The sequence below is a fragment of the Strix aluco genome, chromosome 4 (genome assembly GCF_031877795.1).
Source record: "Strix aluco isolate bStrAlu1 chromosome 4, bStrAlu1.hap1, whole genome shotgun sequence".
NCBI lineage: Eukaryota > Metazoa > Chordata > Aves > Strigiformes > Strigidae > Strix > Strix aluco.
In genome coordinates, this window is record NC_133934.1 from 89,281,524 (window position 1) to 89,296,655 (window position 15,132).

The following is a 15,132-nucleotide window of genomic DNA, read 5'->3' on the forward strand; positions in this document are numbered from 1 at the left end:
CCCTCCCAAAACAGGCATTGCCAATATATAAAAATTATTTATAAGCTTGCTATTAACATTCATATTCTGAGATATATGAATTAAGAGTGAGCAGCTAGTAGACACAATGGACAGTATAGCCAAAAGTTTAGGATTCAAATACCACCATAGGAGGATTTTGAGAGGTTCTAATGAAAGTTCAGCATTCACTTAACACACCTTTGAAATCCAACATGTAAGGATTTTAGCTTAAAAACCAGAGGTATCTAGCAGTGATGAATATATATATGTATTCCCATATATGTACATACCTCATGACACAAACAGGTATTACCTTAGTTGCATACAAAACCAGATCTGTGCTAAGAGGCACCCACTTCCACAAGCCTGTGTGTGTGAAAGAGACAAGAGTGTGTCCATGTATTCCAATCTTACCTGCTTTAGGACTGTCCAGGTTCCCATCTGGAAGGCAAATCAGGGCCTTCAAATGGTATCCTTTTGTAATCTGTAAGAACCAGAACAGAGATCTGTCAATTACTGCTGTAGGAGAAAAACAGCCTGGAATAAAGCACTACAGAAACTCACAAAAAATGTACTACTCATAGGTCTTTTTTTGTGTTTAATTTAAAACACATTTCCCTTACATAAGTAAATAACTGTGGTTGAGATGACGCTTGTTTGCGTGACTAGAACCCCAGTCATAGAATGATAGAATAGTTTGGGTTGGAAGGAACCTTTAAAGGTCATCTAGTCCAACCACCCCCTGCACTGAGCAGGGACATCTTCAACTAGATCAGGTTGCTCAAAGCCCCGTCCAACCTGACCTTGAATGTTTCCAGGGATGGGGCATCTACCACCATCTCTGGGCAACCTGTGTCAGTGTTTCACTACCCTCATTGTAAAAAATGTTTTCCTTGTATCTAGTCTAAGTCTACCCTCTTTTAGTTTAAAAACTTTACCCCTTGTCCTATTGCAACTGGCTCTGCTAAAATATTTGTCCCCATTTTTCTTATAAGCCCCCTTTAAGTACCGAAAGGCTACAGTAAGGTCTCCCCAGAGCCCTCTCCTTGTCCATTGTTACCAGTTTGCCAGCTGTGTTGATCAGGGGGGAGTACACTTTCTTTGATGTTTCTTTTTTGGCTGACATACCTGTAGAGGCCCTTGTTACTATTCTTTGCATCCCTTGTAAAGTTCAGCTCCAGCTGTGCCTTGACCTTCCTGACCCCATCCCTACACAACCAGGCAGTGTCCCTGTACTCTTTCCAGGATACCTGTCCCTGCTTCCACCACCTGTGCATTTCCTTCTTTTCCTCTAGTTTGACCAGCAGGTCTCGACTCAGCCATGCCTGTCTCTTGCCTTCCTTTCTGATTTCTTACACCTGGGGATCGGGAGCTCTTGCACTCTATGGAAAGCATCCTTAAGGATCTGCCAGCTCTGTTCTGCTCTCTTGTCCCTGAGGGCAGTTTCCCAGGGGGTCCTACTGACTAACTCCTTGCACAGCTGGAAGCTTGCTTTCCTAAAATTCAGGGTCTTGACTTTACTCTTTGCCTGACCCATATCCTTCAGGACTGCAAACAATGCCTGAGAGAAAATATGGGCAGCTTTTGGCATGCCAATAGTACAGTTGGTTCCTCATCTAGAAGAAGAAAATGAGCCTACTGAAACAGCAAGAGAGTACTGAAACTCAGTTTTCAATTTCACTATGGTTATGATCTGCCCTTTTTATTACACTGAACTGCAAGGAGAAATATTACAGCCTGGGAGACTTAGTAGGCAGTCAGCCACATTTTGAATTAATTTGAACTTTTTCAGACTAAAAGTTTTACTTCTAGATGCGTTCCATTATAGTAATCAAGCCCCAAGATTATCATGGCCAAGTCTAATACACTGGGGCAATGTTTCACAGCAAGTTAGAAAAGAACACAGCATTTTCAGCTATAACTATGTAGGACAGAGAATGTACAACTTACTGTGCACAACTGAGTTTGGCAAGGAGAAGACACATGAACCAAAGACCATTTAATCTCTCCTACACTTCAAACAGAAACCGAAAACCTTATGGGCTAAGTCGTCACATAGGATTTTAATAATCAGAGTTCCCTTTATCATGGGAAACATCAACAGGCAAGAGAAGAAATAAAGAAACGCTGTTGCTATTCAGCTGCCAAATAGCTTTCTGGAGCAGGAGCTGGGAGAACTGTGGGGGCCGGTCCCCCTCTGGTGGACACCAGCAGGGGAACGTCACTGTCCCTTGTTCCTCTTCTCCAGACACGGCAGGGTGAGGTCTTCTGCGCTCATCGCGACTCTCAGTTCCATCCAGCAAATTCAGCCGAGGCGTTTCTAAACAGGTAAATTCAATTTCTTCAACTGTCTTGCTCCCTCCTATGTGCCTCTGTTGATGGTGCTCTCTGGATAGGAAGGTTCTTTGGGCCGCTGCTTGTAATTTGTATTAAAGAGCAGCACTCCAAATTACACCTGTCAATCAGTAAGTTGCACTGTAACATTAAGATCGAAACTTCCTCTTCCTCTTTTCCCATTGACAAGCTCAATAGCAAAGACAACATCAAAGGAAGTCTTTTATTTGATTAAATTCTGGTTTATATTCATCTTGATTCCCTGCTTTATGCCTACAGTACCTGGAATTTCCAGGTGATGTCTAATACAATTGCTGTGCAGGTGCAAATTTTAGCTTCCAAGTTTTATACAGTTGTCTTTCTAACGTTCTTTACCATTAAAAAACTCTGAAAGCTCAAGAGGGGAAATTGCAATTTTTTTCCTTTGAGTTTAGCTTTGTTCAGACACTAATGAGTCATACTTTCTTGAATAGATCAGTCAGTTTTCTAATTTAATTGTGTAGGTCTTTACAGTGTGGACTTACCTATTAAACTGGAAAGAATGCAAAATGTAAGTGCAAACCCAGGCAATTAACAAGATAACTCATGGGAACCAAAGGTACACTCAGTAACTTTTTTTTTGATAAACACTGTAGGCCATTCATTTCTGAAGGTCACAAACAAAACACTGGCAGCAGAGGTGCTGTCTGGGGATAACTGGAGTTTTGCAATTCAGCTGATTTCATGGTCTTCTGAACCAAGGATGTCACCACAGGTTTAAGAAAAAAAACAAGAGTGCAACCCTGTCAGCATTAGAGAATGCACTTTTTTTGTCTTATTAAAATCTAATGACGGCTAATGGGCAAAAATGCATCAGCCTACTAACTATACCTGCTGCACTGGGAGTATGGTGAGGCGCCCAGCCTGACCGTTCTCCTTCTCCCCCTTCAAAAGTGGCAGCGCCCTTCATTACTGCGGGGACAGCGAACATCCGAGAGAGAGAGCTAGGCCGCGGCAATGGCGCTGAGGCGACCGCCCGCCCTGTGTGCCCCCTCGGCGAGGAGGCGGGCAGGGCAGAGGCTCTCCCGAGCCCCCTGTTCCTCCCCGACCCACTACAGGGCGTGCAGAGCCGGCAAGTCCGCCGCCATCGCCCAGAGGCTGAGCGTCACCTCAACCCCGCCGCCGCCATCACCGGGCGCCCCGGGTTCCCGCCCGCCCCGCGCGCTGCCTGCCGGGAAATGGTGGCCGCCTGGGCCCAGCCGCGCCGCCGGACAGCGCCGCAGGGCCGCCGCACCAGCCTGCAGGGACCACAGCTCATGGCGCGGCACAAGAGGATGTTCTCGGGTCCCGGGCAGCGACATGTTTCTCCCTGGACAGTGGGGTTTATCCGCGGAGTGCCGGCTGGGGGCGGCTCGAAGGACTACAGCTCCCGTCGGGCCGTGGTGCCCGGCGGGTGAGGGGCGGGAGGGCTGTGTTTGGGCCTCCCCATTACCGATAGCCCCGGCTCGCTGCCGCGCTTGGGGGTTGCGGCAGTTAAAGGATCGTCGGGGTGTGGGGGGAAAAGTGTGGAGTTCCTCCGGTAGCGCCATGGATCGCCGGTGCTATGGCTGTGCGTCCAAGTTCTCTGTCTTCAAGAAAGAGGCAAGTCCGGCGGAGGGGGGGTCAGGACCGGCCGGTCCCGCGGGTGCCTCCTCCGCAGGGCGAGGGGCTGAGCGGGGGCCGGGGGACCCGCCTCGCCCGGCGCCGAGGCACGCTTCTCCACCGGCGTCCATCCTAGCCTTGCTTGCCTACGGAGCGCTTGTGGTGCCTGGCATCGGTATGTCGTTAAATATGTGCCATTACTGCAGAAAAACAAAGAAAAAAAAATCGTCACTGGATGTCATTCTCTAATCCAATATTCGGTCGTTGTCTCCGAGAATTCCTGTCACACACACACGCTTTATTATACTATGGGATGAAATGGTGTCTCTGCTCCCAGCAGGAGTTACGTGCTGGGGCTCAGAGGCTCTCCAGAGTCTCCATATCTTCAGCAGCAGCTGACGATACAGTTCTTTTAACAAATCAGCATAACCACTGCGTTAGGTTTAGCGCACCTTGGCACAGGCATTGTTCCTGCATGTGGCCAGCCAGAGCAACGGGGTGTACACGGTGACTAGGTGACAAAACCCTGTCCTGCCCCTCTCCTGTCTCTCCGCAGTGTGGATGCAAGAACTGTGGACGGTCGTTCTGCTCCGGCTGCCTTAGCTTCAGTGCCGTTGTTCCCCGCTGTGGAAGCACTCAGCAGAAGGTGTGCAAGCAATGTCATGGAAAACTAACTGGGTAAGACGGGAGTGTTCCTTCACCCAAAGGCAGTGTCCTGCTTTGTTTCTTCATTTTGCATCCCAATGTTGTGTTGCAGATTTCTGCGTGAGAGCTGTGCCTTGCGCTTGTGCATGTGTGCTGCCTGTACCCTGGAGTTTCAAGCCAGGCCATTACTGAACTGCTGTTACATGAGTTGACCAGTCCAAAGATAGGAATCAGGATTTGTGAGGCTGTTCTCTATGGTGACACTCTAAAAGAACAGGGTTTAAATCTTCATGGATGGACACTGAATGCCTTATATCTTTGCTGCACGAGACCAGGTTAAGCCCCACTGTGTTTTTGCCCAGAAATCTACACCCCTTTGAAAGCCCTGGCAGTCTTTTCAGATGTGTAGTAGTTGAATAGCCTTACAAGATGCTCAAAGTGTTATAACCTCTCTTGGCAAACAGTGACACAGATGCTCATTGTTGAAGAGTCTCTGCTATGCGTAGCCTGAAGACTTAACAATTTGCATCATAAAATCAGTTTGCTTTTAAAAGTAAAAAAAAGTCCGCAAGCATAACCTGTAGATTGCCTGTTGAAAACAGAAAAGGCGTAATTCAGTAGCAGTACTGATTATACACGTGAACAAGTAACACGAGTACAAGTGCACCAGAACCCCTCTCTCAACCAATTCTTCTGTGCCCTCTTCCTTCTCTTGTATTTCTCTTACCTCTCTTCCTCACTTCTCTCCAATAGGAAGGAATTTTCACAGTGAGTGGGGAATTTTCTGGCTCTGCAGGTGTCTAAAGGAGGAGGGCTTCTCGTTAGCAGAGGTCTTCATTTTGGAAGCACTGGCTCATGAAAACAGTGTGAGCTACTGATGGTGAAAATACAGTATTCAGTCTTAAAGCTTTGAAATGTCCTGATTTCCCTTTACAACTCCAAAGTCATTAAGAAAACAGGGCAGCCTTTCTCCATGTTTCTTTTGTTGGTTTTTTTTTTCCTCATCTGTTTAATCTCAGTACTATAGAGTTACAGCAGAAAAAAATCCTCCCTGACTGGATAGCAGGTAGATAATACATGTAGGCTGCAGCTCTGTAAGCTGCATGTATTATTGTTCTTCATGCAAATAGCTTTCAGAACTGAAACCTTAGAACTGGAAAGCGGTCCGACAATGTTGCATTCATTTGTTGCTATACAGGCCTTAGCACAGCGCAGATGTGTTTGTAGCTGTGACTTCTAAGAATGAATAAAATATGCCAGCTACCTTATGTAATTGTGTAGTTTAGCAGCTCAACCTGAATACAGCAAAGTAGAAGATAGTTACACAAGATGTGTTTGTGGTGCACTGTGTTCAAGTGTGCTAGAAGATGTCATTATGATACTGGTGGTTATATAATAATTTTTTAAACATTTCATTTATCTTGTACATTATATAATTGTGTGTTTGTTGCATGCCACAGCTCCTTTTGGAGTGTTCTGCTGCGTGGAGGCTAATTACACTGGGAGTCTTACCTAACTACTCTATCTGCTCTCTAAACTGGGAGGTGCAGGCTGTGGGAGGCAAGAATATTTCAGCCCCTCCTCCTTTGGATCACTGGTGACCATATTAAACCACATTTCATCCAGATGCAAAACAACTGGACCAAAGGACCAGAAATGAAGTCACCTGCTGTCCCAGGCAGCTATATTATCTTAATCCCTTCCATTAGCTGATCGCTCTCCATATTAATGAGGTTATGAAAGGGGCTGTACCAGGAGGTTGAGAAACATATACTCATTCCTCTTGAGTTGAGAGACTAGATGAGTGAAGCACTGACAGTATTTTGAGTTCAGAGAAATCATTGTTTTTGTCTTCCAGAGAGGAATCTCAAAGCAGTTCAGCAAAGTGGTCACCACCAGAAAACTACAAAAAGTGAGTTGCACTTGCCAGTCAGATGGTTGTTTCTGCCGCAGAGTAGCCTTCCAGGCCCTCACTCCTCTTCCCCTCTAGAGACCAACAAAAGTGGGGGTTGTGATGTGGGTATTTGCTTGTTTAGAATTAGGTTAAGGATGGGACTTTTGTTTTGTTGTTTGGAGTTTTTGTTTGTTTGTCTGGGGGGGGGGGGTGTGCTCTTTTGAATAGACTCATGAAGAGCCACCTGCCTACATCGGATCGGGGTTGGCTTGGAAACACGAACCTGGTGGTGAAATGTTCCTTGTCTCCTTGGAAATGGTGCCAGATGTGCTGCTCCTGTGAGCTAAGGTTTTCCTTAGTTTTGGGAGTACCTCGTTGTGCCATTACAGGGGAGCCTGGTACAGGAGGGAGTGGTTTCTGTTCTGTTCTGCACTGACATTCTTCAAATAGCCTGTTGGGTTGACAGAGGATGTTTTCATATCTCAGGGTTTAAACCCCTGTTCTCAGTTGTCTTTTTGTTTTTTTTCCATCCTTGTCACAGGCGTGTAGCAGCTTTTGAGGCTAAGCAAAACCAGCTGAAAGAACAACAGAAGGCAGCTGCAAAACCCTCGGGTCAAGGAGGCTCCAGATATCGGGGACTCTCAAAAGAGGATAGAGCTATTGCAGAGAGACTGGAGAGGCTCAGGGAGGAAAGGAAACCGAGTGAGTTTTGGAGGATACCGGAGGTATCTTGGGTGGGAACACTGCTACTTGGGAAACATGGAACCTGGAGGGAGAGGGAAGTGCTGAGCTTTCAGAGCCTGCCTTTTTAGGGTTAAAATTGGGCAGAGCATCCACATCCTGCTGCCACAATGGCCAAATTCTACAATGATTTTAGATTAATGTTCCAGCTTCTTTTTGCTTCTTGGGGTTTCCATTGAAACCGCTTCTCAGTTTTGGGGTAGTATCTTACCTGTAAAATCACTTTCTCATTTCCCATTGTTTGGGGTAAAAACCTGTGTCAAGCCCAATAGGAGCAGAATGAAATTAGGGTCTTTGGCCAAACTATTTTGCAGAAGGTTTCCTGTGGGTCGTTGTCCTGGGCAGCAGCAGTGCCAGTCTCTGTGGGATAATGTTCTGGCTAGCCTTGCCTCACAGAGGAAGAAAAGAACTCCAGTCCCAGTCCGCAGCTGTCAGGTTCTAGGACAGCCTTGTGGTGCTTGTGGGAGAATAAACTATTTAAAAAATGATGTGTGATCTCTAAAAGGGAAGGAACACAATGCTAAGTGGTTACCTGATTATCATAGAATCATAAAGTCATTTAGGTTGGAAAAGACCTTTAAAATCATCAAGTCCAACCGTTAACCTAACTGCTGCCAAGGCCACCACTAAACCATGTCCCTAAGCACCACATCTACATCTTTTAAATACCTCCAGGGCTGGTGACTCAAGTACTTCCCTGGGCAGCTTGTTCCAATGCTTGACAACCCTTTCAGTGAAGAAATTTTTCCTAATATCCAAACTAAACCTCCCCTGGCACAACTTGAGGCCATTTCCTCTCGTCCTGAAACCCGAGGGGAGCGTTTCAGTCTGATACACCTAGGATTACATTAAGAGGAGCAATGGACTGTACTGCTTAAATGACACTTATTTCTCTGCCTGTCCCTAGTATCCCAAGTCAGCTGATTGCCAGATGGCATTACCCTAATACTTGCCTTATGGATAGGACATAAACTATGAAGGAGACAAGGACTTGGAAGAAAAGGATGGCAGTTAGGGTGGTCTCTGAGTTACTGCAGTATGATCCCTCATTCACATCAGGGTTTGAGGGAGGTTTTTGCTCAGCTGTTCAGTCTGATTCCAGCAAGAAATACAATTTTAAGAAAACAAAATTTGAAACCTTTTGTTTTCAATAACGGAATAATCTCCTCCCTTGGGTTATTCTGAATTGCAGAGTCCATCCCTACTCAGGCTGAGATTGAAGCTAGGCTAGCTGCCCTGAAGGAGGACTGCCGGGGACCTGTTCCATCCACAGAGGAAATGGAGGACCAGTTGGCTGTCCTGCAGGGAAGAGATCCTCCTTCACAGGCTTCCAGACCTGTAAGCTCCCTCAGCTCTTTATCCAGCAATGTATTCTGAGCTGACACAGTAACTGGTGTTCCAGCATGTTAGCTGTTCTTTCTTCAGCTTTTTTTGTCCAGGTGGCTTCCTTCAGAAATCTGTTTCCTGTCTGTGATTTTCTCCAGAAGCAAATGGCCAGCCTTCACCAGTGCACTGCTTCAGTTTGAATGCAGTGTGTTCCTTTATGTCAAATGTAGTTCATGTGTTTATTTTTAACAATAGATGCTAACTTTTTTCCTCTCAGCCCATCTGTATACCTAAGTGATCTTTTTTTAGAGCTGTTTGTCTGTGTTTGGAGCTTATCAACCCTACCTTCTAATTGTATCTTGTAGTTATTACTGCATCGCAGCTGGCCAAAAGCCTGTTAATTATTCCGGGAATGGAAGCACAGAGTGGTTAGTCTGAGATTGCAGACGGATGAGTTGGATATATGCCTTCAAAGCCTATATGAATGATCTTGTCCCCGAGGAATCATTTCCTCATGCTTCTTTTTCAGCAGTGCTGCACACCAGCTGTTACCATCGGCCTTGACGAGACTGCTGGCTGGCACTGTTGAGAATGGCACTTCATTTACATTGGAGGTAGTGGCAGAGCTGGGGTTGGGACCCAGCAGCATATCCTATACATTCAGCACCACTTTGCCTTGTTTGGGTAACTGCTTTTAGTTGGTGTGTTCAGCACCTGAGAATGAAGCCCTGAAAGTCCTACACCAGATAACCGCAAGCTGAGACTCTCAAGATCAGTGGATGCATCTTTTTATGCTCCTCCCACCTAGGGTGATCTTAGTTACCTAACTTCTCCTTTGATCGAGTATGCCACTTTACTCTCATGTGCTTTTTCCTGTGCCTTCCTTGTTTATTAGGTACACCAACCTCCTGATACCAGAAGTCTGGTCCAGCAGACAGATGACCTGTTAACTCAACTGTCTGAGGAAGTTGCCATTGATGAGCATTACAGACCAAGAGTCCAGCCTCAAGGTATCTCTTCTGGGTTCCAAAGACCTGTTTCTGTCTGATAATGTACATGCTATAGTGAGAAGGGAATATGTCTATCCTACAGGTGAGCTGCATGTCCAGTTTGCCCTTATCTCCCCTTACGACTCCCAAACTGACCAAGAGCAGTCATCTGGCTCCGTACTGGTCTCATTGTCTTTGCCTGGAGATGGTTCTTCTTCTCAGGGTTGTATTATTCAGATTGCTCCTCTCTGTTTCTCTGACGTGACCTGTCCCTGGGGAGGAACTGTTGCTACTCCTAACACACCTGTGCTCTGTTACAAAACATCGGAACCTGGGATACCATTATCTTCCTAGCTGCAGTGCTTTCTCTGTAATCTCACTGTAAACCACAGATTAGCTCACTCTCATACTATTGCTTTAGTCGTGTTGTCTGTGCCCAAGGAACATTGCTGCTGAGTCACCAGCATGTTCTCTGTGTCTGTTTGCAGCTGTTAGTAGCCAAAGTTTGAATGATCTCAATCGGGAGAGTGAAGATTGTGTTTGCCCTGAAAATCTGGACCCAAAACAGCTAGAGGAAGAGAAGAATAAACTTCTGGCAGAAGCTGCTGCTGAGCTGCGGGAAGAGAACACTAGGCAGGAAAAGATCCTACAAGTTGCCAAGAGACTGGCAGTGCTCAGAGGCGAGGACCCAGAGAAAGGTGGGTAGCAGTCAACAATACAGTGCCAAGGGAGGAACCAAGTTCCTGTGGCAGAGTAATTTTTTTTCTGAGAGATGTTTATCCATTTAATTCCTCTGTTCTGCCAGAAACTGACTGAGATTTGGTTCTGTCTGTAAAGCTGTACAGGTTGGTTCATCATGAAATCAATATAAAAGATCTTAGTTGAGGGTAAGGCTGGAGCTGTAAGGTCAGACTGCATTGTCTTGCACCCTTCTTTGAGATAATTCTAGCATGCTCTGGTGAGCTTAACAAAGCTTTTAAAAAGCAAATCTCTGTTTTTGGGGGGAATTTTTTCCTTCCTTCTTCCAGTATTAAAAACAAACAGTACACCCTTTTTGAGGAGTTCCCATCTGAAAAGGATCTGGCTGTGCCAGTGCCAGAATGCCAAAACCAGCTTACGCCACAAAGGACTGTCTCCAGCACATAAATGGGCACAAGGTTTGAGACAGGTGTGGGTTACAGTCTCTTGTCTCTTACTCCTGCAGTTACACTGGAAACCTATAAACTCCCAGACAGTGATGAGGAAGTGGCTGAGGAGGAAGCCATTTGCCGAGTGCTAAAACAGGTCAGAAATGGCAGCTGTGGCCTTGTTTATCTTGCTCTCAATTATTTCCAGTGTGTATGTTACCTGGTGAATGTGTGAAGGATGTGTTTCTGGTCCTGGGCAGAGTTTCATTCCTTCCCCTCCTAGTGCTTTTCCAGTACTAGCTCCCATGGGCCATTAAGCTACAGGCGATTGACAACATTACTTCTAGTCTGTCACGTTGTCTTTCTCATACATGCTTGGTGTGTCTTGTGGTATGTGTCCTCTCCAACCCCACTCTGCTGGTGCTTCCTTACTTCTTGATCTTTTCCCCCACCCAACTGGAACATGGGTGATGAGATGTGTGCTGTTTAGCGCAGCTTATGCCTAGATTTCTCTCTAAAATGTCACGTGAATTGTCTTGCAGGTAGACACAAGCTTTCTGTGCTTAAGTTTCTGCCTGATTACAGACCACACGCCTGTGATTAGCGTGGTGTTGAGGGTCTGCTGATAGCTGCACTGCAAAGCACAGTGTGTTAGTTGAAAACCCCTGCTGCTACCCTGACTGTTCACAATGTACACACAGTGTTCAGAGCGCAGACAGAGCAAGGTCACGTCTGCCTGGACAACACCAGCTGTATTCAGACTTGTCATCTCCTGTTACTGCATGAGAGCAAGGAGAAGGGCAGGAGGTTTAGAGTCTAGAATGAGGCTCCCAACTGTGTTTGAAACAAGAGGCTTCTTGCTTTCTGTTGTTACCAGCTCACAGAGGAAGCAGCCCTGGATGAAGCAAGTGGATTCAACATTCCTCCAGATCAGACCACCCAAGCAGGACCCTCGCAGCAGAACCTACGTATGAAAGCAAAGCAAAAGGTCAGTGAGCTGGTCAGAACCTCTTGAAATGACATGTTCCAGTGTCTCAGGAGAGTACAGTTCTGCAGCAAAAGTTTGCTGTATCCTAGGCTTGATGCAGGGAAAAAAAAAAACCAACCAGCTTTTCCAGAGCAGACGAGCTGAATGGTTTCTGCAAGGCTGTCCAGCCCTGAGCACAGCTGTAAGTCATCCTTTTTACTTTTAAAAGGATATACTTTTAAAAGGAATTGCTCCCAGGAATACAGTTGCTTTCAAGCTGGCTTTCTGCTGAATGGGATGGTGTCCTCTAAACCCAGAGAAGTTAGCATAGACCTCTCAAGATGGATATTAGAAAAGGGATTTTTAACTCACTAATATATTTCGACCAAGAAGGCCACAGTCTAGTACCATACAGCCTGAACCAGGGTAAGTGGGAGGTTTGCCAGTGCTTTCAGCATGTGCAGAATAGAACCTCTAGATAGTAATCGACTGTCTGTATTCTCATGTAACGTCAGAGGAAGGAATTAGTAACAAGATACCCTATGCTCAGAGTGGATTCCAGCCTATTATAGAAATACATACACCTCTAATGTATATTACACGAATTAAATGGACCTGTGACTCACAGACACCTGACAAGCCTGTCCCCAGTGGAAGAAATTATTTCATTGTAAGCATTACTGAAAACATCCATCTCATAGGTATGCCACCTTGCGCTTCTGGGCTTACTGATGTAAAAGATAGTGCCATCTTATTGCTGCTGTGTTAGGAAGCTGCCTTTGCTAGTGTTCGGGCACTGTGTCCTAGTGTGTGTGTGTCTGTTCAGTTCCATAATAGTTCTCTGTAAAGCCGAAGGAGACAATAGATGGCCTTATGGATAGATTTTTAGATTATGATTTTGGAAGATATTTTTGGCCCAACCTCAGCTACAAATCAATAGTAGGGGCCTTTTGGCAGATCACTTCCTTTGTCCCTCAGTTTTCTTTCTATAACAGGGAGAAAACAAACCCGCCACCTTCCCACTGCTTTCCCTTCCCACATAACTGCTTTCAGCAGAATGCTTGATTGCTTTTGCAGCACGGATTGTCAGTCATATTTGATATTGCTGTGGTGCCTGCCAGAAGATCTGGGCTTCATGCCCTTAACACAGTATGGACAACGTTGGTATATATTGCTGTAGACACTAAATGAGGGTCAATACCTGTTTACCTTCTGGGCAACACAGATTCATGAGGAAATGATAGGGAGTGCCTTGGGTTTTTATTTAACAGTCTAGATATGTATGGAGCCTATCCTTGGGCTCTGGGCAAGTTCATCTCAGACTTAGGATCAATAGAGAGTGAACTATGAACCATGTGACATGTCATTGTGACCACCATGCATTACAATGAAAGTCCTGTATTGTCTCTGCTGGCATTTGAATTCTGTGTCTCTGTTTTCTTTGTGAATTAGAGCCATGCTCCAACCATCACAGCTCTTGCCAGGGCAGATGACAGTGATGAGGATGAGTTACCCTGGTGCTGTATCTGCAACGAAGATGCTACTTTGCGCTGCCATGGCTGTGACAGGGACCTCTACTGCCAGCGCTGTTTTCGGTAAGTCTCACAATTCCTCTTGGTCTGAGAGGCGGGTCATAGGTAAGCTTGGCTGCTTTTGTTTGTCCTTCCCATCAAGCAGAAAACCAGGCAGTAGGAGGGAGGATTTGAGGAACCCAGATCTGATCTGAATGCTAGTTATGGAAATACTTTTTGCAATCAGTAGTTATCCCAGGCTTCAGGGACTAAACTTGTCCTAGGCGGAAATATTCTCCAGTGTGTGTTTGGGCACATTGTCTGAGTGTTCTCTGGAGCAGCTGATGTGCTGCACCGCGTGGGATGGGATAAGTGAGACTATTGTTCAGCTCCTATGGCTGGATTCCCGTAAGAGGGGAGATCAGATAGTATAAATTCCTGAGGCTTTCCTTAGGTTGAGACTCTGCAGTCTTAAACCATATAAAAAAATTTTTGATTTATGTTGAAATATATATGGGTGAACCTTTCTTCCTCAGTCAGGCCTTGCAGCAGCTATAGTCCTAGTTCTTAAACATCTGTAGCTTGATTTTTGACAAAAAAGTTGCATGCCTCAGATTTGGAGGGTTAGTTCCTCACAGCTTGTGTGGCTTCTCTTTTTCATGCCTCAAAAGTATTAGGTAGTTGGCTGGGTTCTCAGAGTAGTGCTGGATGACATTTAGACAGCAGGATGCTAAGAATCTGGTTGGGAAATTAAGACATGCTTTTGTGTATATTCTCTCATTTCCTGCAAATGTTTTTGTAGAGATGGAAATGGAGTGGGAGAGAACATATGAAAATGGTAAGAAAACATTTGACTGGCAATGTTAGACAGTTAAAAACAAAACAGACAAACAAAAGCGTCAGACAGCAAACATCAGTAGAAGCAGAATCAGCAGTCTGACAGGTGAGTGAGTGTATTAGTTGCATACTGCAGATGCAGCTTGTGTCTTACTCAACACTGCCTGCTTCTGAGCATGGTTTAGACAGCTGTCAATACGCTGTATTTTAGCCACAACAGTTAGTTTTCAGAGTTGTGTGGAGCAGACTGTCATTTTGACTGTTCTCATAGGAGTTGCTAATGTGCCTGGAAATCACAGACATGGTGCTGAAATGAGCCACCAGTTACATGAATCTCTCAAAGAGGGAAAGAGACAGAGGGACCTGTTGTCATTTCCCATTCCAGCAGGCAAGGATGAGCAGACCTTTCCACAAAGCACCTCAGAGGTTTCTGTTATAAGCAAATATCTTAAGTAGTCAGTCCACGTGACTGCCAGTCGGGTCCTCACAGCTAACCCTTGGGATAGGTTTCTAGTTAAGGGCTGCTGGGAGACATCTTGCGCAGTGGCTAAGGGTGAGTTCCCTGCCTGGGTATTTACTTCTGACTGTGCTTTGTGTTTGCTTCTCAGGGAAGGCCATGATGAGTTTGACCTGAAGGATCACCGCACCTCCCGCTATCATCTTCCTTGCAAGCAGAAGTGATCACACTCTTCATGGGCAGAAAAAGGGATGGAGAATGGGAAAAGAGAGGAGTCGGTCAGATGGGAAGAGGCCAAGTGGATTTGCAGCCAAAACGGGTGATGTTTTGGACAGTTAAAGGATGTGCTGTAATCTGAGAGAGGCTTGGAGGGCGTGTGACTTTGTCCTCACAAATACAACCAGAGAAGTGCAGGGTTTGCTGTGCATGCTTGGGGATAAATGAGGACTTGATATGAGGAGGTGGATATGAGTCTATAAATACAGAGGGTAAGGCAATGCGGGTAGCAGTAAAGATGTGTGTTTAAGGCAGTACTGACTGGCTGATAAGTAACTTCCTGCTTTTGCTAACAGCTTACACACTGGTTCAACAGGCAGAAAAGCACTTTGCGCTAAGAAAACTGTCTACATCGTGATCACGTGTGTGATGAGAACTTCCAAAGCATAATAAAAACTATTTACAGAG

The 15,132-nt window shown here is 45.6% G+C and overlaps 2 protein-coding genes across 3 annotated transcripts in view; one reads left to right on the forward strand and one right to left on the reverse strand.

Annotated features, from left to right (window-relative positions):
- Positions 1-3,505, reverse strand: part of LOC141923269 (transmembrane protein 263-like) — a 247,878-nt gene extending 244,373 nt beyond the window's left edge. The window contains exons 1-2 of the mRNA XM_074824118.1: positions 3,205-3,505; positions 415-484 (exon numbers count right to left, since the gene is read on the reverse strand). Of these exons, the coding sequence (XP_074680219.1) occupies positions 415-441 (27 nt within the window). The 5' untranslated portion in view covers positions 442-484; positions 3,205-3,505. The remainder of the gene's footprint in view (positions 1-414; positions 485-3,204) is intronic.
- Positions 3,506-3,650: 145 nt separating this feature from the next.
- Positions 3,651-15,132, forward strand: ZFYVE19 (zinc finger FYVE-type containing 19). Of its 2 annotated transcripts, XM_074824123.1 has the most exons (12): positions 3,651-3,954; positions 4,511-4,632; positions 6,458-6,511; positions 7,035-7,195; positions 8,427-8,572; positions 9,456-9,570; positions 10,038-10,247; positions 10,754-10,833; positions 11,554-11,664; positions 13,096-13,238; positions 13,957-13,992; positions 14,600-14,687. In XM_074824123.1, exons 1-11 carry the CDS (start codon positions 3,673-3,675, stop codon positions 13,985-13,987), a joined length of 1,455 nt encoding a protein of 484 aa, XP_074680224.1. In that variant the 5' UTR covers positions 3,651-3,672; the 3' UTR covers positions 13,988-13,992; positions 14,600-14,687. The 2 variants fall into 2 exon arrangements, with proteins under 2 accessions (XP_074680224.1, XP_074680222.1); XM_074824121.1 differs by lacking the exon at positions 13,957-13,992 and having other exon boundaries at positions 3,654-3,954; positions 14,600-15,132.

What these genes read in the sequence shown, in the direction of transcription:
- ZFYVE19 (XM_074824121.1), top strand. Translation starts at nt 3,673, where the DNA reads ATGTTTCTCCCTGGACAGTGGGGTTTATCCGCGGAGTGCCGGCTGGGG. An exon ending in TGTCATGGAAAACTAACTGG is followed by an intron (nt 4,633 to 6,457) that starts GTAAGACGGGAG and finishes TTTGTCTTCCAG; the next exon opens with AGAGGAATCTCAAAGCAGTT. An exon ending in TACTGCCAGCGCTGTTTTCG is followed by an intron (nt 13,239 to 14,599) that starts GTAAGTCTCACA and finishes TTTGCTTCTCAG; the next exon opens with GGAAGGCCATGATGAGTTTG.